The sequence below is a fragment of the Colletotrichum higginsianum genome (genome assembly GCF_001672515.1).
Source record: "Colletotrichum higginsianum IMI 349063 chromosome 7 map unlocalized unitig_7, whole genome shotgun sequence".
Classification (NCBI taxonomy): domain Eukaryota; kingdom Fungi; phylum Ascomycota; class Sordariomycetes; order Glomerellales; family Glomerellaceae; genus Colletotrichum; species Colletotrichum higginsianum.
The window spans coordinates 1,848,201-1,863,680 of NW_017263917.1; the positions used below are offsets into that span (position 1 = coordinate 1,848,201).

Sequence of the window (15,480 nt, forward strand, 5' to 3'; positions counted from 1 at the left end):
CCGAAGCCATCCAAACCCCACTTCAAGCCGCGGCCGAACAGAGCTTATCCAAGCCGGCGGACATTGTCGGCCTCCGAACGGAAGCAGGCCGGTGAGCTGTTACAGTACGCCAGATCTTGTAGAAACGAACTATGGGAAACGACGTGCATCTGGCTTTGGTTCATGATCATTGTTGAATTCTATCTATGAAGAACGACCTGATCTGTGGTATTCCAACCCTATCTAGGTGGCACTTTTCACTCAATTATCCCCCTTTTTTCCTTTTTACATACCTAGACATGACATGCCGCCCCCAACGCCGAACAATGCAAAGAAGCAACACCATCGAAGACATGTATCCGTAATAGACCGTCTCTATTTCTCCCGCGCCAGGATGGGCTTTTCTCTCTCGCCCTTGCGCCTCTCGAACTGCTTCTTGGTGTGTCTCCGCTCGTTCTCCTCGCGCCTCTTGATTGACTTGAGCTCCACATTCTTGATCTCGCCCGCCTTCTTGATGACCGTCGGCAAGTGACGGTGTTTCTTGATGCGTCTGATCTCTGGCATGTGGCTGTATCGGGAGACGAGGGCCTCATTGTACTCGAGGGCCTGCCTCTGCTTCGCAGTCCTGATGCCGGATCGGTCTGTGGCGTTGGATCGCCAGACGCGCACATTTCCGTCGTCCGAACCGGTGAGAATGTACTTGGAGTCGGGAGTGAACATAGTGCTGAACACTCTCTGCATGCGCTTGGTGTGGTACATGTCGCGGGAGTGTCCTTGGTCACGGTTCCAGATCCGAACTGTCCTGTCGTAGGATCCGGATACCAGTTCCTCACCCGTCGGGCTGAACTCGACACTCATAACGGCGGCGACATGGCCCTTGTAGACATTCAGTGCTCTGTCGAACTTGCGCATGTCGAACATCTGCTTCAAGTTAGTTGCCGTTTTCAAGACACATTGGCTGCTCATGACTTACGTAGCAGTTGTGGTCCTCGCTGCCAACGACAAAGTTGAAAGCTTCCATAGGATTCCAGGACAAGGAGTTGCATGCGAAGGTCATTGTTGTCTTGGTCAAGGGCATCGCAGTACGGATGTCCCAGAGAATGATGCTCCTGTCGGCGCCCGTGCTACCAAGGATAGACTGCTCAACCTGGTTAAAAGAAACGGCGTTGATGGTGTCGGTTGCATTCGGCCATCGCAGAATTTCGGGAGCCGCGCTGTGTCTCTCCAAGTCGTAGATGGCGATCTCGCTGGAGGAAGAGGAGGCGGCAAAGGCGTTTCGCGATCGGTGGTGCGACAGACTCTGGAAACCGCTGTGGCCCAACCACGAAGAAATGGGTGCCGAGTCGCTCGGCGTGTGGTACGGATCCCAAAGTTTTATCGTCTTGTCCGCCGCAGCACTCAGAAGCTTTCCGTCCTTGGTCCAGCAGAGACTCCGCACGATGTTGGTATGGGCGCTTTTCGTGTGCCAGATCTCGTCTCGGCTCGTGAGGTCGAAGGCTTTGATCGCGCCATCGCCACTGGCAGATGCCATATGTTTCAAGGAGTTCGGGTCCTTGGCCATCGAATAAACCTATGGCGTTTGTTAGGAAACGGAGTGGTGTTCGAGGACTCGGATCGGACGTACACCATCGACATGGCCACTGCCCATCTGCCCGACAAAGGGCGCGGCATGCATACGCTCCAGCTTTACGGCATTGAGGGCTTTGGTGTACCTGGGCTTCTCGTCAGTGTGCACCTTCAAAGGTGGCGAGTTCGACTTACTCTCGAGCACGTTCCATAGGATGCTGAGCAGGATCGAGGTTGCTTCAAGATGGTTAGCTTGGTTTTGCAAACTACATGACAGCTGTAATTACCGAGGTAACTTCTGCGCATTCGATCCCGGAGCCTTGTACTCCTCGACGCTCCGAGAAAGGGCCTTGATCTTCATTTTGGCTAACGTGGTGCAGTGACTTGCTTCACCAGAGAAATGTCGATGGCTGCCAACCTTGCGAAAGCCATATCCATCCAGAACTTCTCCCAAAAATTTAAGTGGGGGTGGAGACCATTCGGAGAATTATAACCAATGAGAAAAGATATCGGATCAATTATGGCCCGAGGCACCACCCCTGCCCTCTCCTCTGGCCGGGCTTGCGTCGCAGTCACGGCAACCTGGACCTTCTGAAGGCGGCTGGAGCTCTCGATTGCACCGAGCAAGCTACATCACGAATCCGGCAACACCACCACCACCCCACTCACCACCGACGACAACCTCGCGAAATCGAACAACTCCAAGACCGAAGTGACCAAAAACTTGTCACTACAGCCAAAAAAACAAATCAGTCAGGATGGCTCAGGGCGAATCGGCTAGGGTGCAGGAGGCACAGAAGGCGGCCAAGTCAGATCCCCGAAAGGCAGAGCAGCTGTTTAAGGAAATCATCTCTCAGCCCCCTTCCTCCGCGACCTCCGATGCCGCAGTGAAGGAGTACGAGACGGCGCTGATCAACTTGGGAGAGCTGTACCGGGATGAGAAGTGAGCCCCTCCTCCGTCCGGTGATGACATCGTGTGGGGGACCCATGTTTGCTAACGGCCCGCTCAGGAAGACGCAGGAGCTTGTCGACTTGATCACAAAAAGCCGGACAGTTCTCTCGTCATTCGCCAAGGCAAAGACAGCAAAGCTGGGTAAGATTGCATCTGTTTAGCTTCGTGTACTCTGGCAAAGCCAATACTGATGTGAACCCCCTCCAGTCCGCACTCTGCTCGACCTCTTCGAGAACATTGAGGGCAGCACCGATATTCAGATCGCCGTTACGAAGTCATGTATAGAATGGGCAACTTCGGAGCGCCGCAGCTTCCTGCGCCAGAATCTCGAGACCCGTTTGGTCACCCTCCTCATGGCGAAGCAGTCCTACTACGACGCCCTCACTCTCATTAACGGCCTCCTCCGCGAGCTTAAGCGGCTGGACGACAAGCTCGTCCTCGTCGAGGTCCAGCTTCTCGAGTCGCGTGTCTACCACGCCCTCGGAAACATCCCCAAGGCGCGCGCTGCTCTCACGAGCGCCCGCACGAGCGCCGCCTCCGTTTACACCCCGCCCCTCCTCCAAGCCCACCTCGACATGCAGAGTGGTATGCTCCACGCCGAAGACAAGGACTTCAACACGGCATTCTCTTACTTCATCGAGGCTCTTGACGGCTACCACACCCAGGACGAGTCCGTCAAGGCCACCGCTGCTCTACAGTACATGTTGCTCTGCAAGATCATGCTGAACCTGGCCGACGACGTCAACAACCTGATGACGTCGAAGCAGGCCCAGAAGTACGCTAGCAAGAACCTTGAGGCCATGAAGGCCATCGCCCGCGCACACTCGAACCGCTCCTTGGAGGAGTACGAACAAGCTCTCCAGTCCTACCGTGAGCAGCTTGGCAGCGACGCCTTCATTCGCAACCACCTGCGACGTCTGTACGACGCCATGCTGGAGCAAAACCTCATCAAGGTCATCGAGCCCTTCTCTCGCGTCGAGATCAACCACATCGCCAAGATGGTCGGCCTCGACACGCAACAGGTGGAGCGCAAGCTCTCCCAGATGATTCTGGACAAGGTCATCATCGGTGTTTTGGACCAGGGTGCGGGATGCCTCATTATTTACGACGAGACGGAGCGCGACAGCGCATACGACCATGCCCTGGCCACAATTGAGAAGTTGAGCAGTGTGGTGGACGTCCTCTACACCAACCAGGCCTCGATGCTTGAGTAAAAGACAACGGCAGGCGTCTAGGGTTGGCAGCTGGAGGACAGCGGAAGGAATTTGGGAACTGTACTATTACCATAGACAAATGCCGGCGGTGCATGAGACAGAATTCATTCTGATGATGTGGTATCCTAACAAATGCGGGGAGGGCAAGCTCGTGGCTCCCGAGTGACTGGAAAAAAACAAAAACGTGACAGCAATCCGACCCTTCAACGCCTAAACCAAAACCAATATATACGTGACTCTGTACGCTCATTGAGCATGAGGCTTTCGTGAAGACCATTTTGGTCCCTATACTGTGAACACAACCCCAGTAAAACGCCGTCATGCACACCACCCATCGTCCCCCCGGCCATGCATCTATGCAAACTGTACAGAAGGCGCCTTGGGCGCCTTGCCCTCCTTCCGGAGCTGCTCCCCGACAATCAACGAAAACACCCTCTTGGCGAGGACCTCCTCCTCCCACCCGCCGACCTCGGCCTTGAAGGCGTCGACGACGTCAAGATGCCATTGCTCCAAGGTCAGGCTGGCGCCGTGCGAGTGGACGGAGCGGCCGAGCAGCCATCCGGACTTGCTCTGGAAGTCGTCCGGAAACTGAAAGTCGAACGGCCCCAGGCGGCGCAGCTGAATGATGTCATCCAGCAACAGCCAGTGGTCACGCGACCACATGGTCTGCGAGAGGCGCGGCTCCTCCTCGACCACCGGCTTGAGCGGGCCGCCCATTTCCGGCGCGTCCGTCATCGAGACGTCCATGTCCTCTTGTTGTGCGTCGTCGCCCTCGTCCATGGCGGCATCCTTCTCCTTGTCCTCTTCTTCTATGATGGCGTTGATGCGCTGCTGCTGTTGCTGCTGCTGTTGCTGCTGCTGTTGCTGTTGGGCGGCGGACGCGCTGCTGTTGGAACTAGCTGACAGGCGACGATGTGCGCGGACTTGCGCCTGAGCCAGAGGCGAGAGGACGCTGCTAGTGAACTCGACGACTCTGCCCGGCGTGCGCGGCTTCAGGGGAGAGCGCAGGCAGGACTTGGTGGGTGACAAGTTCCGGTCTGGCAAGGGCCGGAGAATACGCCGCTCGGATTCGGGCGAGTCTTCCGCAATGGCCGAGGCACTACTCTCTTGCCACTTCTGGATATCCGCGCGAGTGAGCTGCATCCGCACCGGGGTCAGCGATGGCACCGGCGGCGCCGCCTTGCTGAACAAATTTTGCGTCTTCTGCCCTTCTTTGGGCGTGAAGTTCTTCTTCTGCGGTATAGGAGCGAAAGAGATATCAGACGATATGTTTGCTTGAGAATCGGGTATCTCGGATCGCTGCCTCGTGTTGCCCTGAGGTTTGGTTGAAGAGAAGAGTTCCCGGCGCGAGTCGGTGACTGACTTCGTAGCAGAGGGTTTCGCGGGCGAGAAGAGATCCGAGCGACCACTGGCAGAAGGCGCGAATGCCTTCTGCGGGATAGAGGGGAACATGGAGTTCGTCTCGAGCCCCGTGTTGAGCTGCTCCGCGGGCTGCGCATTATCCTTAGACGACAATGCGCTCTGTCGCTTCTTGTCCAAGATCTCCCTGATACCTTCCGCTCCGGGGAGAAGAGCAGGAGAAGAGAAGAAGACAGCTAGGTCCTTCTTCGCGGACGATCTCTGTGCAACCTCGAAAGCCTTCTGAGGAAGCTGTTTCTGGCTCCGTTGTTGAGAAAGCATGGAGAAGTCCTCTTCCTCGGCCTCGCCAAAGCCGGGCTTGTAGATCTTTGCCGCCGCTGGAGTGAACAGGGTGTTCTTCTTTGGCGACTCTGCCCGACTCTGCCACGGCCCGGGAAGAACTGCGCGCCGCTCGGGAACTGGTGCAACGGGTTGCTTGCCGAATGGCTGTTGGCGACTGTATTTGGAGGCAGGACGCGACGCCTCTACCGCCCAGATGTCATCGTCTTCTTCTTCGAGCTGTTCTTCCTCAACCTCTGTCTCATCGGCGCCATCAAAAGTGAGACTGAGACCCTCAAAGCTGGGTCGCCGACTGGCCCGGGACGTCCCGGCAGCGATCATGCTATTATTTTGCAGGGACCGCGACTGAGTGAAAGGCTGCTCACGCGGAGCCGGCGCTTCTGCCATCCAGCTCATCTCATCAGCTTCATCGGCCGGGGCTACGCGAAGAGATCCCGACATGGACACCGAAACTTCCCTTTGCTCCTCGGTAGGAGACACAAGCATGCTCTTGGCCAGAGCCTCCATGAAGCTTGGCTGACCGGTATGATCATCCTCATGACCAAAGGGGTCTTCATAAGGCTGACCTGCTGACTGCGGCACTGGAGGTTGCGTCTGAGGTTGTGGCTGGGGCTGGGGCTGAGGTTGGGCCGAGGCGCGAGTTGGTGATCCGAAGAATTGAGCTCCCGCCTGTATCAGCGTAGACAAAGGCTGGGTCCAACTGCGAGTCGACTTGGCGGCTGACTGAGGCTGGCTACTGCTCGTGGTAGGTCTGAAAGGGCTACCAAGAGAGTTCCTACGAGGAGGCGACGATGCGTCCGATGTGACACTCTGCAAAGCTCTTCCGGCCCTCACGATAGGAGATAGCGCGGGTCGAAGTCCATTGTCAGGTGATGCCGCACGAGGCGCCAAGAGATTTACATCCGGCGATGGGACGGGGGAAGAGACCGGTGCCACCGGAGTGATGTACTCGCTAGTTGCTGCAGGAAGGTTGGTTGTCAGCTCCGGAACTGGGGGATCAGAGCTCATCTCGGGGAGCTGAGAGTATTCGGCGGTTGGAGAGCTCTGCGGTGCTTCGATGGTTTTGGCATCCGATTGAGGGACGGTGACCTCATTAGGCGATGGCGTGTCGTCTGGTGTCGGCATTCGTGCCGAGTCTGATCGAGTGTAAGAAACACTCGCATTAGATGGAGCTGCAGATTTGGGTGAACCCTTACGAGCTTCTTCCTCTGCCGCCTCTTGCTCTTCCGCCTGGTCACCTTGGGATATTTCGACGTCGTCCTCGAAGTCCTCCATCTCGTCCTGAATCTCGCCCCCGATGACATCCGCAGCCTCTTCGTTGTCCTCGTCAACCTGGGGCAGGTTTGCTTTGCCCGGCGTTGCTGCCTCGAGGTAGGCTTCTGGAATCTCGGAAAACTCGTCTTCGTACACCGCAGATGCCTCCTCATTGGCCATTGAGCTGCGCCTGGAGGCCTTGGCATGAGGAGTGGCCGCATCCAGGATTCTGGATGGTATGCTGGAGAACGAGTCATCCGGCTGTGAGATTCCCATCTTAGAGGTCTCCAACTCCAGTTGCTTTGCCTTGTTCTCAAATAGCTTCCGGCCTAGTGGAATAGACTTGCGACGGGGGCTGCTTCTTGTCCGGCCTGGCGACTGGTTGCTCCTGTTTGGGGAAGTTTGCTCGGGTGCCAGTGACTGAGACGAAAGAATAGGCCGGGGAAGAGAAGGAAGAGCGACTGGGGATTTGTCCACGTCATTGTCGAAGTCCACAATGGACTTAATGTGTGTTTCGGCCTCCTGCTCGGGTTGAGCCTCCTCCTGGTCTAGACCACGATGTGTTAGAGCCTCTTGCTCAGTAGGGACTCTGACGGTATTGTCTTCCGCTTCTTCTGCTTCTACTTCTTCGTCGTCGTCATCATCCACGCGCAAGGCACCGCTTCGTCTCAAAGACTCCATTGTCTGGTTGATGATCAAGCCTGTTTCCTCGCCAACGTCATCTGAGCCAGGGACATGCATGCTCGTATGTCCCATCATAGAGGGGATGGAGTTTGCGAAAATCATACTGAAATCCTCGCCCTGGGCAACCGTGTCCTGGTCACGGGGCTCGCGTTCCGCGTCATTGTCGCCAATTAATGACGATATGTCGCTCGGCGCGCCCGGCGCAAAGTCATATTCGTTATATTCGGGCTCGTTTCCTGATTCGGAATGAAGCTGTTCAGACGGCGTCGGACTTTTGTCTTGCAAGTAGGCGGGCGTCGGGCTGAGGACGATTGGGTTGTCTTGTATCGATGCTCGAGGCGTCGCTTGGCCTGACATTGTTTGCATCCAGATGTCGGGTTCGGATTCGGGCATCGAGCCAGCAGGCTGTGGCCGTCTCGGAGTAGGATCGTCAACGGCCATATCCTCCATCACCGCAGCGAGCCCACCGTCTGATGGCGCCTCGCCGCCAAAGTTTGCTCCCTCCTCAATTGTTTCCACTGGCTGGTCGGAGAACTCGACGCGTTTGGGTCGGCCGCGACCCCGGGTTGTGCTGGGTCTGGACGAAGGGACGGGGTCTTCGGATTTTCCACGCGGCTGGCGACTGGTCGCGCGCCTGGTACGAGTAGTCGATTTCGGTGTTCCCTGGATGGTGATATCGGTTTCGATGCCATCCGAATCTGCAATGGTCTTGACCTTTCGTGTCTGTCTTGGTGTCTTCTTTGGAGAAGACGTAGCTCTCCTCTTGGTTGCTGTGCCTGTCTTTGGAGTGGCAGCTTTGGGAGGCCGACCCCGGCGCGCCGGAGTCTTGACAGCTGTGTTTCTCCTATCACCAGCCAGTGGGACGGTGGTTGTGTATGCGCCGCGACTCAGAGTGGGCGTGTCGGCGTTGAAAAGCCTGCGCCCGACGTTCTCGTACTCGCCCTCCCCCTCCGCCTCAACAGTCACTAGCAACCGCTTGGGTGCGCGGTCGTCGCCAACCTCGAGCTCGAACATTTGCTTTCTAGGCGAAGTCCCAGGGCCGCCGAGGGAGAACAACCGCTGCGACCTTTGGCTACGGGTGACGCGACGTGACGAAGGGTAGAGCGCCGAGGAGACGGTATCGTTGAGCGGATCTGGCGAGGACAGCAGGTCGTCGCTGCCGCCCCCCCTTGGTCTTGGTGTCGCCATTTTATGAAATGCGCAAAAGCCAATAGGATAGTGGAGGAAGAAGAAGGAGAAAAAAAAGCCGCGCGCTATGGCTGTCGCATAGACGATATGCAAAGAACAAACAACGCGACAATGCAAATCAGACTTCTAGGCCTGCGCGTAAACTAGCGATAGAAAAAACGACAAATGCTATGACTTGGAATAAGGGTCGTCGCGTGGCGTGGTGCAGATGTGCAACGGTCGGTCTACGGTCTGCGGATCGGGTCAGGCCCTGGCCACTTGTCAAGGCTGTTTTGTTTACTTTCTACCGTATTGAGACTAGCGCTACCCCTCGACCACTGAGCGGGGGAAATCGCGAATTTGCGACGACAGGGGAACAACTTTCCCCCGCCCTCCCGATCTCGCCCGTGGCTCCGCATTGGAGAGACGTAACTGGGTACCTTGTCACAGACACAAAGTACCTAGTTACTCTGTATTTAGTACGGATACTCTGTACGGATACAGATTCGTAGATCCTCATTCTGCCGTTGGGACCATTGGCTCACAAAGTCTTAAAGAAGAGAAACGGGCCGCCGACAGCTGGCAAGTCTTGTTTGGGTTTCCGCTGGAGCAGCGTATATCGAATGCTATTAATGAAATAGCCACTTTCGCGCCAAATCGCCGGTTGTATCTTGTCTGACATCTCCAAGAAAGCGTATTTTCTTCCCGAACAAAGCATCTTTTGCCGGTGCCCCCGAATTAGCTCCGACCCCACGAGCTCCCGAGGGGACCCGGCTCCTCTCAATCGAGTTCCAAGGGCAGCAGGAGAGGGGCCCGTCACATGCGTCTCCTCAACACCCTTGTCCTATGATCGAGCGCATGAATCTAGCACCTCTGCAGTTATGACATAACTGGGGTTAAGGTTCTTAGCGGCAGCAGCAGGCCAACCCTTTTCCCCCCTTCGGCATTCAAAACGTGGTTGACCTCGGCTCCCCAGAAAATCCAAAGGGATTCCTGCCTTGCTTGAGACGCAACATTTTTAATACCCAACGTTGCAACGATATCGTTTGCATCCTTTTCTATTCCACTGGCCCGCAACATTTGGACGAATCATCGGATTTGCTACATCCCCATCATCCCATCTATCTATCTAAGCTTCCTCTCAACAAGCACACCACCCATCTCATCCAACACACACACGCACGCGAGCAACCATGTCCAAGCCAGTGCTCCCGCAGAATGACAATGTCGCCCACGCTCTCGCTGGTGCCGGCGGTGGTCTACTCTCCATGGCCTTGACGTAAGGCCACTGAAGCGCTCCCAAATAATCACCAGGACTCTAATCACGCGTTGTGCGTAGCTACCCGCTCATCACCCTCTCGACCCGTGCCCAAGTCGAATCGAAGCGCGCCGACTCGGCCTTCCTCACGGCTGTCCAGAAGATCGTTGCTCGGGAGGGCGTTTCAGGCCTCTACTCGGGCCTCGAGTCCGCCCTCTTCGGCATCAGCGTTACGAACTTCGTCTACTACTACTGGTACGAGTGGACCCGCGCCTTCTTCGAGGCCGCCGCCGAGAAGGCCGGCCGCGCGAGCAAGAAGCTCACGACCGTCGAGTCCATGATGGCCGGCGCCCTCGCCGGCTCCGCGACCGTCATCATCACGAACCCCATCTGGGTTGTCAACACCCGCATGACGACCCGAAGCAGCGCCAACACAGAGGGCAAGGACGAAGAGGCACAGACGTCCAAGCCCAAGAAGGCGCCCTCGACCATCGGTACTCTTCTGGCGTTGATCAAGAACGAGGGACCGCAGGCGCTCTTCTCGGGCGTCATCCCCGCTCTGGTGCTCGTCATCAACCCTATCCTGCAGTACACCCTGTTCGAGCAGATGAAGAACACGGTCGAGAAGAAGAGGAGGGTTACGCCGACCATCGCCTTCTTCCTCGGTGCCCTCGGCAAGCTGTTCGCGACCTCGGTCACCTACCCGTACATCACGGTCAAGAGCCAGATGCACGTCGCCGGCAACGGCGAGAAGAAGGAGGGCATGTCCCAGACCATTAGCCGGGTCATCAAAGAGGAGGGCTACGCCGGCCTGTACAAGGGTGAGTCTTGTCGTTGTGTCGGTGATAAAAAGACGGCTGGTTCTCGCGATGCTAACGAACGACGCAGGCATCGGCCCCAAGGTCACCCAGAGTGTGCTGACCGCCGCTTTCCTCTTCGCCTTCAAGGATGTCCTCTACGAGCAGACCATCAAGCTCAGGACCCTTGCCGCCAAGAAGCGCGCGTAAACGCTCCACTGGGGGGTTTTACTCCCTCTTCACTTGGTCAAATATCCTTGACTATATTTAGAGGTGATAGTTGAATAACGCATGTATAGAGCAAACAAGCTAGAGGCATCATGGCATTTCAGCATGGCAGCTCGGCAAATATGCAGCGTTTCCATCTTCGTGTCACATGAATTGTATCGATTTTTGGTATCGGAATCCCTTTGGTGACGCAGGTAAACTAAACTGTTGGCAAACAAGTGGACACTTGAGGGGAGGGGGGGTTGGTTACTACCTAGGCGCAGTATCACATGCGATTCCCGGCAGGGTTGGGTTGTATTCTAGGAATTCTTCTCTGTTTTTAGAAGGTAGGATGACGATTGATTATCCACTACTTATCTAGGCTTATGCATCGGCGGCATTCCACTCGTTAGCTCTTCATCTCACAGGCATAATGCGCGGGACGATCCACCACTCGTGATACGACTTGTTGGGAGTCGGCACCTCGACCTTCAACTTCAGGTCCCCGCCTTCGCCCGACTTGTCTAGCGCCTTTCGGATAACCGAGACGGCCAGTCCCGTGGCAATGCACGACTTCAGCCCGTTCTTGACGGACGGCGCCCAGCGGTCATGTGATCCGACCGAAAACGCCTCCGCCTCGGGCAACTTGCTCATGACCTCGAAACCCTTCTTTGCGCCCGTAATGGCCCTGTCGGCCAATTCGAGCAGATCGGCGCTCGGACACTCCGTCTGCTGTGTGCCGATGGTGAACTCTTCGAAAGTTGGAAGGGAGGGGAGACCGATGACGGCGAAGGGCTTCATCCGGAGTTCGTAGCGGAGCTCGTCGGTGCTGTAGGGTCGTGGAGGGGGCTTGACGAGCCGCAGGCGTTGAAGGACTGTGTAAAGGCAGCAGAGGGCGTCCGAGACGCCTTCTGTGACGGCAGCATCCAGTAGCGCCAGGCGGAGAAACGCCAGCGATTTGTTGTACTGCGCCTCTGCCGCTGGCGTGAGCCGCTGCCTGCTCGAGCGAGCCTGGTTTATGCTCCGGACGACGAAGGACTTGATACGCTCAATGTGCTGGAGACGGTTTTTGGACAGGTAGTTCAGATACCAGTACATGCCTCCCAGCTCGTCGGGCTGGTAGACTTCGAGCTCGAAGCCGAGTTGGACGATCCACTCCATCTGCTTGACCTTGTACAGGTAGGCCCACGACGACAGTGGCAGAGACCACGTCTCGACGGGCCCCGAGGCGGATTGGTAGACGAGAGGCTGTTCGTTGATCTCGTGCTGGATGATCTGGTCGATATCCTCGGCGTCGAACTGCAGGTTCTCCCAGTCACGGACGATGTGGCATAGGGTCCTACGCACGCGACACCGGTTCTGGCAGAAGGTTCGGAGGATGTCGAGGTAGGGCTGCGCAGCGCGCTGGCGGAAGACCTCCATCTGGTTCGCGATGGTGAAGCGCGGGTCTTTGACGGCCTCGATCTCGTCGTTGGCGCGATCGAGGAGCGGGCTGTTTGGTAGGGAGACGATGGAGAAGTCATCGTCGAGGAGTTGGCGTATGCTCTTGTGGCCCAGAACCTCCATGTCCTTGAAGAGGAAGCTTTGGAGGAGAGTGCGGACGAAGATCAGGGGCTGAGGCTTCTTCGCTTGGAATGTCATCACGTATGTCTGGCGAGCCGTCAGCAACTGCAGTGGTAGAATGGAAAGGAGGGTGGGCGGCGTTGGCTTATACCTGAAGGCAGATGGAGTCGGTATAGTCGAGGACCCCCACAACTTCAAGCCCGTCGCTGATGATTTTCGTCAGGTGTCCAAAGGCGTCGTCGAAGCTTATCTCGACGATGGGACGCGGAGGCATCGTGCTGGCGAGTTTGCGCTGGAGCCTGGCGCTGCAGGCCTCTGGAACGGGTTTGCTTAGTGCATGGGTACTCTTGATGCTCGGGAGCATGTCATGGGCTTCTTTCCATGGACTCCTGATGCGATCCGGGTCTGTCCGAAACTGCGTGTGGTCTATCGCTGCCAGAAGTGTATATCGGAAGAGCAGCCGGGTGTGGAGGGCGTCAATCATTTCTTGGGGTATAGAGTCTGACAGCTGCCGCAAAATGAAGCTCGCCTCCTTGAGGACTTCGCGGACCGACTCTATGCTGAAAGTGTCAAGTAAGACCCTGTTATACGTATTTGTAACAAAATCCTCTTCCTGCATCGACGGTCAGCTAGGTCACCACATGAAGGCGCTCGTTGGCAAACCCACCTCGTAGTAGTGTTCGTTCTTGATCCTCTCGTTGACATTTCCGCATGTCTTCAGCAGGCCTAAGCAATATGCTCGGAGGACGGCGTGCATCGGTGATGGCGGCGTGCCGCTGGCGTTTCTGATGAAGTGGGCGTCGTCGATGGTAGCCGGTTTGGGCATGAGAATAGACTCGACGTAGACGCTGGTCAAGACAGTTTGAGACAGGGGGTATCCAACGTGCCAGGACATCTGCAACCAAGTCAGTGGGGACAATGCAAATGGAGGCCTCGGGGCTCACCTCGTGGCATAGCAACTGGTCGATGATGCCAAGAACTTCCTCAGGGAGGAGGGGGCGTGACACATCGTAGTCTACGTCAAGAGAGTCTTCCGCTTCTAAGCACCCGCTATCCATTTTCGGGTCCATGATCTGGTTTTGATATCAGCGGGCGGTTCACTGCCGCTGGCATCCACCTTGCGTGACGCACCTCGAGGGCCCCAACGGACTCAAACAGCGTGAAGAAGCCATCCTTGACCAACTCGCCAGGGGAGAGCGCTACGCATTGAGTCAGACCATCTGTGCTGTTTGGTTCTAGGGGCTTTGTATCTTACTTCCAGCCGCTGTGGTAAACTTTGATGTGATATCAAAAGCGATGATGCCGTTGGCAGATGGCTTGGGTGCTGGCGGATGTGGGGGATCACGCCCTTGCTCAAGGGAGAGCCTTGAAATGTCTACGGTGATGGTGAGTGATATGGACTTCGAACATTCTCACGTTGTGGTCTTACCTTCTGACATTGCAAAGCCTGATGGGACGGCCATGTTTTCAGCCCCTCTTCATGAGGCTCTGTTGAGCAAGTGTGCGTTAGGTGCAGGTTTAGTGAGGTCACAGTGGCTCAGCGTCCAGGCATGGATATGCCCATTAAAAAAATAAAATAAAAAGCAGAACAAAAAGGAGGCAGGCAGACCTGGAACGCGATGACCCCAAAATTCCTACCAACACGAAAATGTAGATCAACGAGCGATCGGAAGTGAAAGCGCATCAAAGACGGCTTTGCTTTTTGGGGAGGGGGATATTACGGGTTCAGTGTTGTTGCGAGGTACGGATCTGTGCTGGCAACGGGTGCATGGATCGATCAATTACAACCGAGTTTGTCCGGCGGCGGGCAAATTTGGGTCTGTGGAGGGAAAGCACACGCCCAACATTCTGGCCGTACGTATCCGTACACACTGCGTCGAGTGCGCATTGCGGCCACCCGCGGCGCCTCAGCCGCCATCGCAACATTGCAAGGTCATTCATTCGTTCATTCCCCACCCACCCAGCACGTTTCAAATGAACATCGGTCTAGGACGGCACTTCGAATTGATAGATTATGCCACTTTTGATATGTTACAGCAGCTCACTGCCTAGGAGCCGGCGGGTTCTCGGAAGGGGGCATGTGTATTCACTTCCTCCCCCTCCAATTCCCATCTATCCCTCGATAGCCTCCGATGGATGCATCATCTCCTTCCCCGTCTCATACAATCAAGTCTTGGGCGAAAAAGTCGAGTCGTTTACGAAGACGGAGGAGGGACGTTGACGGTGGCCTGCGACAGGAGCTTGGGCTCGTTCTGCTTGCCGTTCTGCAATGCGGTATTTCAAGTCAGTCATCTCTGTTGCGTTTTCGCTTTCAAACCCCCCATCATGGGTCATCTGTCTCGCGGTCCCGGGTGCAAGTCTTCTTACCTCCCACTTGGCGAAACGGAGTTCAGTCCCTCCGCGGCGCTCGGCGATGATTCTCTTGTCCTCCTTCAGGCTGCGGCGCACGACGCGCGAAGCGACGGCGAGGTAGCGGTTGTAGCTGGAAATCGGGGGTTGCCGGGTTAGCTTTTTCCTCTGTCCCATCTCCCCCATCTCCCAGACTTGGATCGTGCTCGACTCCCGTCGAAAAACGGGTGCGGGAAAGGGTCGAGGGTCGTCAATTGACTCACGTGAGACCGGCGGCTTTCCAGGCGAAGACCATTTTGGCGGTTGTTTGTATGGGTTGATGAAGGTGGTTATGGGGGGGCAGCTCGGGGATGTGATCAATTGAAGGTTTCTAGATTCCGAAGCGCAAGCTCCGAGTTGGATGCCTTTAGTGGCCTCAGGCAGAGAGACATGTCAACTCACAGGATGGTGGCTCCACCGCTGTCAGGCCTCGCAGCAACTCGGCCCGGGCCACTCAGAATTCCGGAAGATCAGATGCTACTGTCCTTTCTATCAGACTCATAACCACAATTACAGACCGACCCGTCCGCCAATGATCCCAGAAAACCATCGGTCATCACTCGTATTATTCAGACATCTTTTCTATCGGGTTAATTGTCACAACGATAATTACTTCATTAGCACGGACGGCCGGCCTGTGCATGTTGACTTGCGTGGACCTCAGCGGCTCCAGGTGCTGCGCTGCAGTGCAACCACTGACTAGGTAGCCTGCGCCGACAGCGTCTTCCGCACCATCATAGAGCTGTTTCACAG

General features: G+C 56.2%; 6 protein-coding genes across 6 annotated transcripts; 2 read left to right on the forward strand and 4 right to left on the reverse strand.

The window, feature by feature from the left end:
• Window positions 1–354: 354 nt before the first annotated feature.
• Window positions 355–1,906, reverse strand: CH63R_10258 (WD repeat domain-containing protein; the record flags this gene model as incomplete). Its single annotated transcript, XM_018305232.1, has 4 exons — window positions 355–900; window positions 953–1,549; window positions 1,604–1,763; window positions 1,833–1,906. 4 exons carry the CDS (start codon window positions 1,904–1,906, stop codon window positions 355–357), a joined length of 1,377 nt encoding a protein of 458 aa, XP_018154656.1.
• Window positions 1,907–2,303: 397 nt separating this feature from the next.
• CH63R_10259 (PCI domain-containing protein) lies at window positions 2,304–3,711 on the forward strand (the record flags this gene model as incomplete). Its single annotated transcript, XM_018305233.1, has 3 exons — window positions 2,304–2,488; window positions 2,556–2,638; window positions 2,705–3,711. The coding sequence occupies 3 exons, from the start codon at window positions 2,304–2,306 to the stop codon at window positions 3,709–3,711; spliced, it is 1,275 nt and encodes a 424-aa protein (XP_018154657.1).
• Window positions 3,712–4,065: 354 nt separating this feature from the next.
• CH63R_10260 (uncharacterized protein) lies at window positions 4,066–8,535 on the reverse strand (the record flags this gene model as incomplete). Its single annotated transcript, XM_018305234.1, has 1 exon — window positions 4,066–8,535. The coding sequence occupies one exon, from the start codon at window positions 8,533–8,535 to the stop codon at window positions 4,066–4,068; it is 4,470 nt and encodes a 1,489-aa protein (XP_018154658.1).
• A 1,172-nt stretch (window positions 8,536–9,707) lies between these two features.
• Window positions 9,708–10,779, forward strand: CH63R_10261 (Peroxisomal membrane protein pmp47b; the record flags this gene model as incomplete). Its single annotated transcript, XM_018305235.1, has 3 exons — window positions 9,708–9,793; window positions 9,854–10,593; window positions 10,661–10,779. The coding sequence occupies 3 exons, from the start codon at window positions 9,708–9,710 to the stop codon at window positions 10,777–10,779; spliced, it is 945 nt and encodes a 314-aa protein (XP_018154659.1).
• Window positions 10,780–11,193: 414 nt separating this feature from the next.
• On the reverse strand, window positions 11,194–13,802 carry CH63R_10262 (Mak10 subunit; the record flags this gene model as incomplete). The annotated part of the gene is made up of 7 exons (XM_018305236.1): window positions 11,194–12,426; window positions 12,491–12,952; window positions 13,007–13,234; window positions 13,284–13,412; window positions 13,471–13,538; window positions 13,595–13,714; window positions 13,769–13,802. The coding sequence occupies 7 exons, from the start codon at window positions 13,800–13,802 to the stop codon at window positions 11,194–11,196; spliced, it is 2,274 nt and encodes a 757-aa protein (XP_018154660.1).
• Window positions 13,803–14,534: 732 nt separating this feature from the next.
• Window positions 14,535–14,983, reverse strand: CH63R_10263 (Mitochondrial ATP synthase epsilon chain domain-containing protein; the record flags this gene model as incomplete). The annotated part of the gene is made up of 3 exons (XM_018305237.1): window positions 14,535–14,603; window positions 14,707–14,821; window positions 14,952–14,983. The coding sequence occupies 3 exons, from the start codon at window positions 14,981–14,983 to the stop codon at window positions 14,535–14,537; spliced, it is 216 nt and encodes a 71-aa protein (XP_018154661.1).
• Window positions 14,984–15,480: the final 497 nt, after the last annotated feature.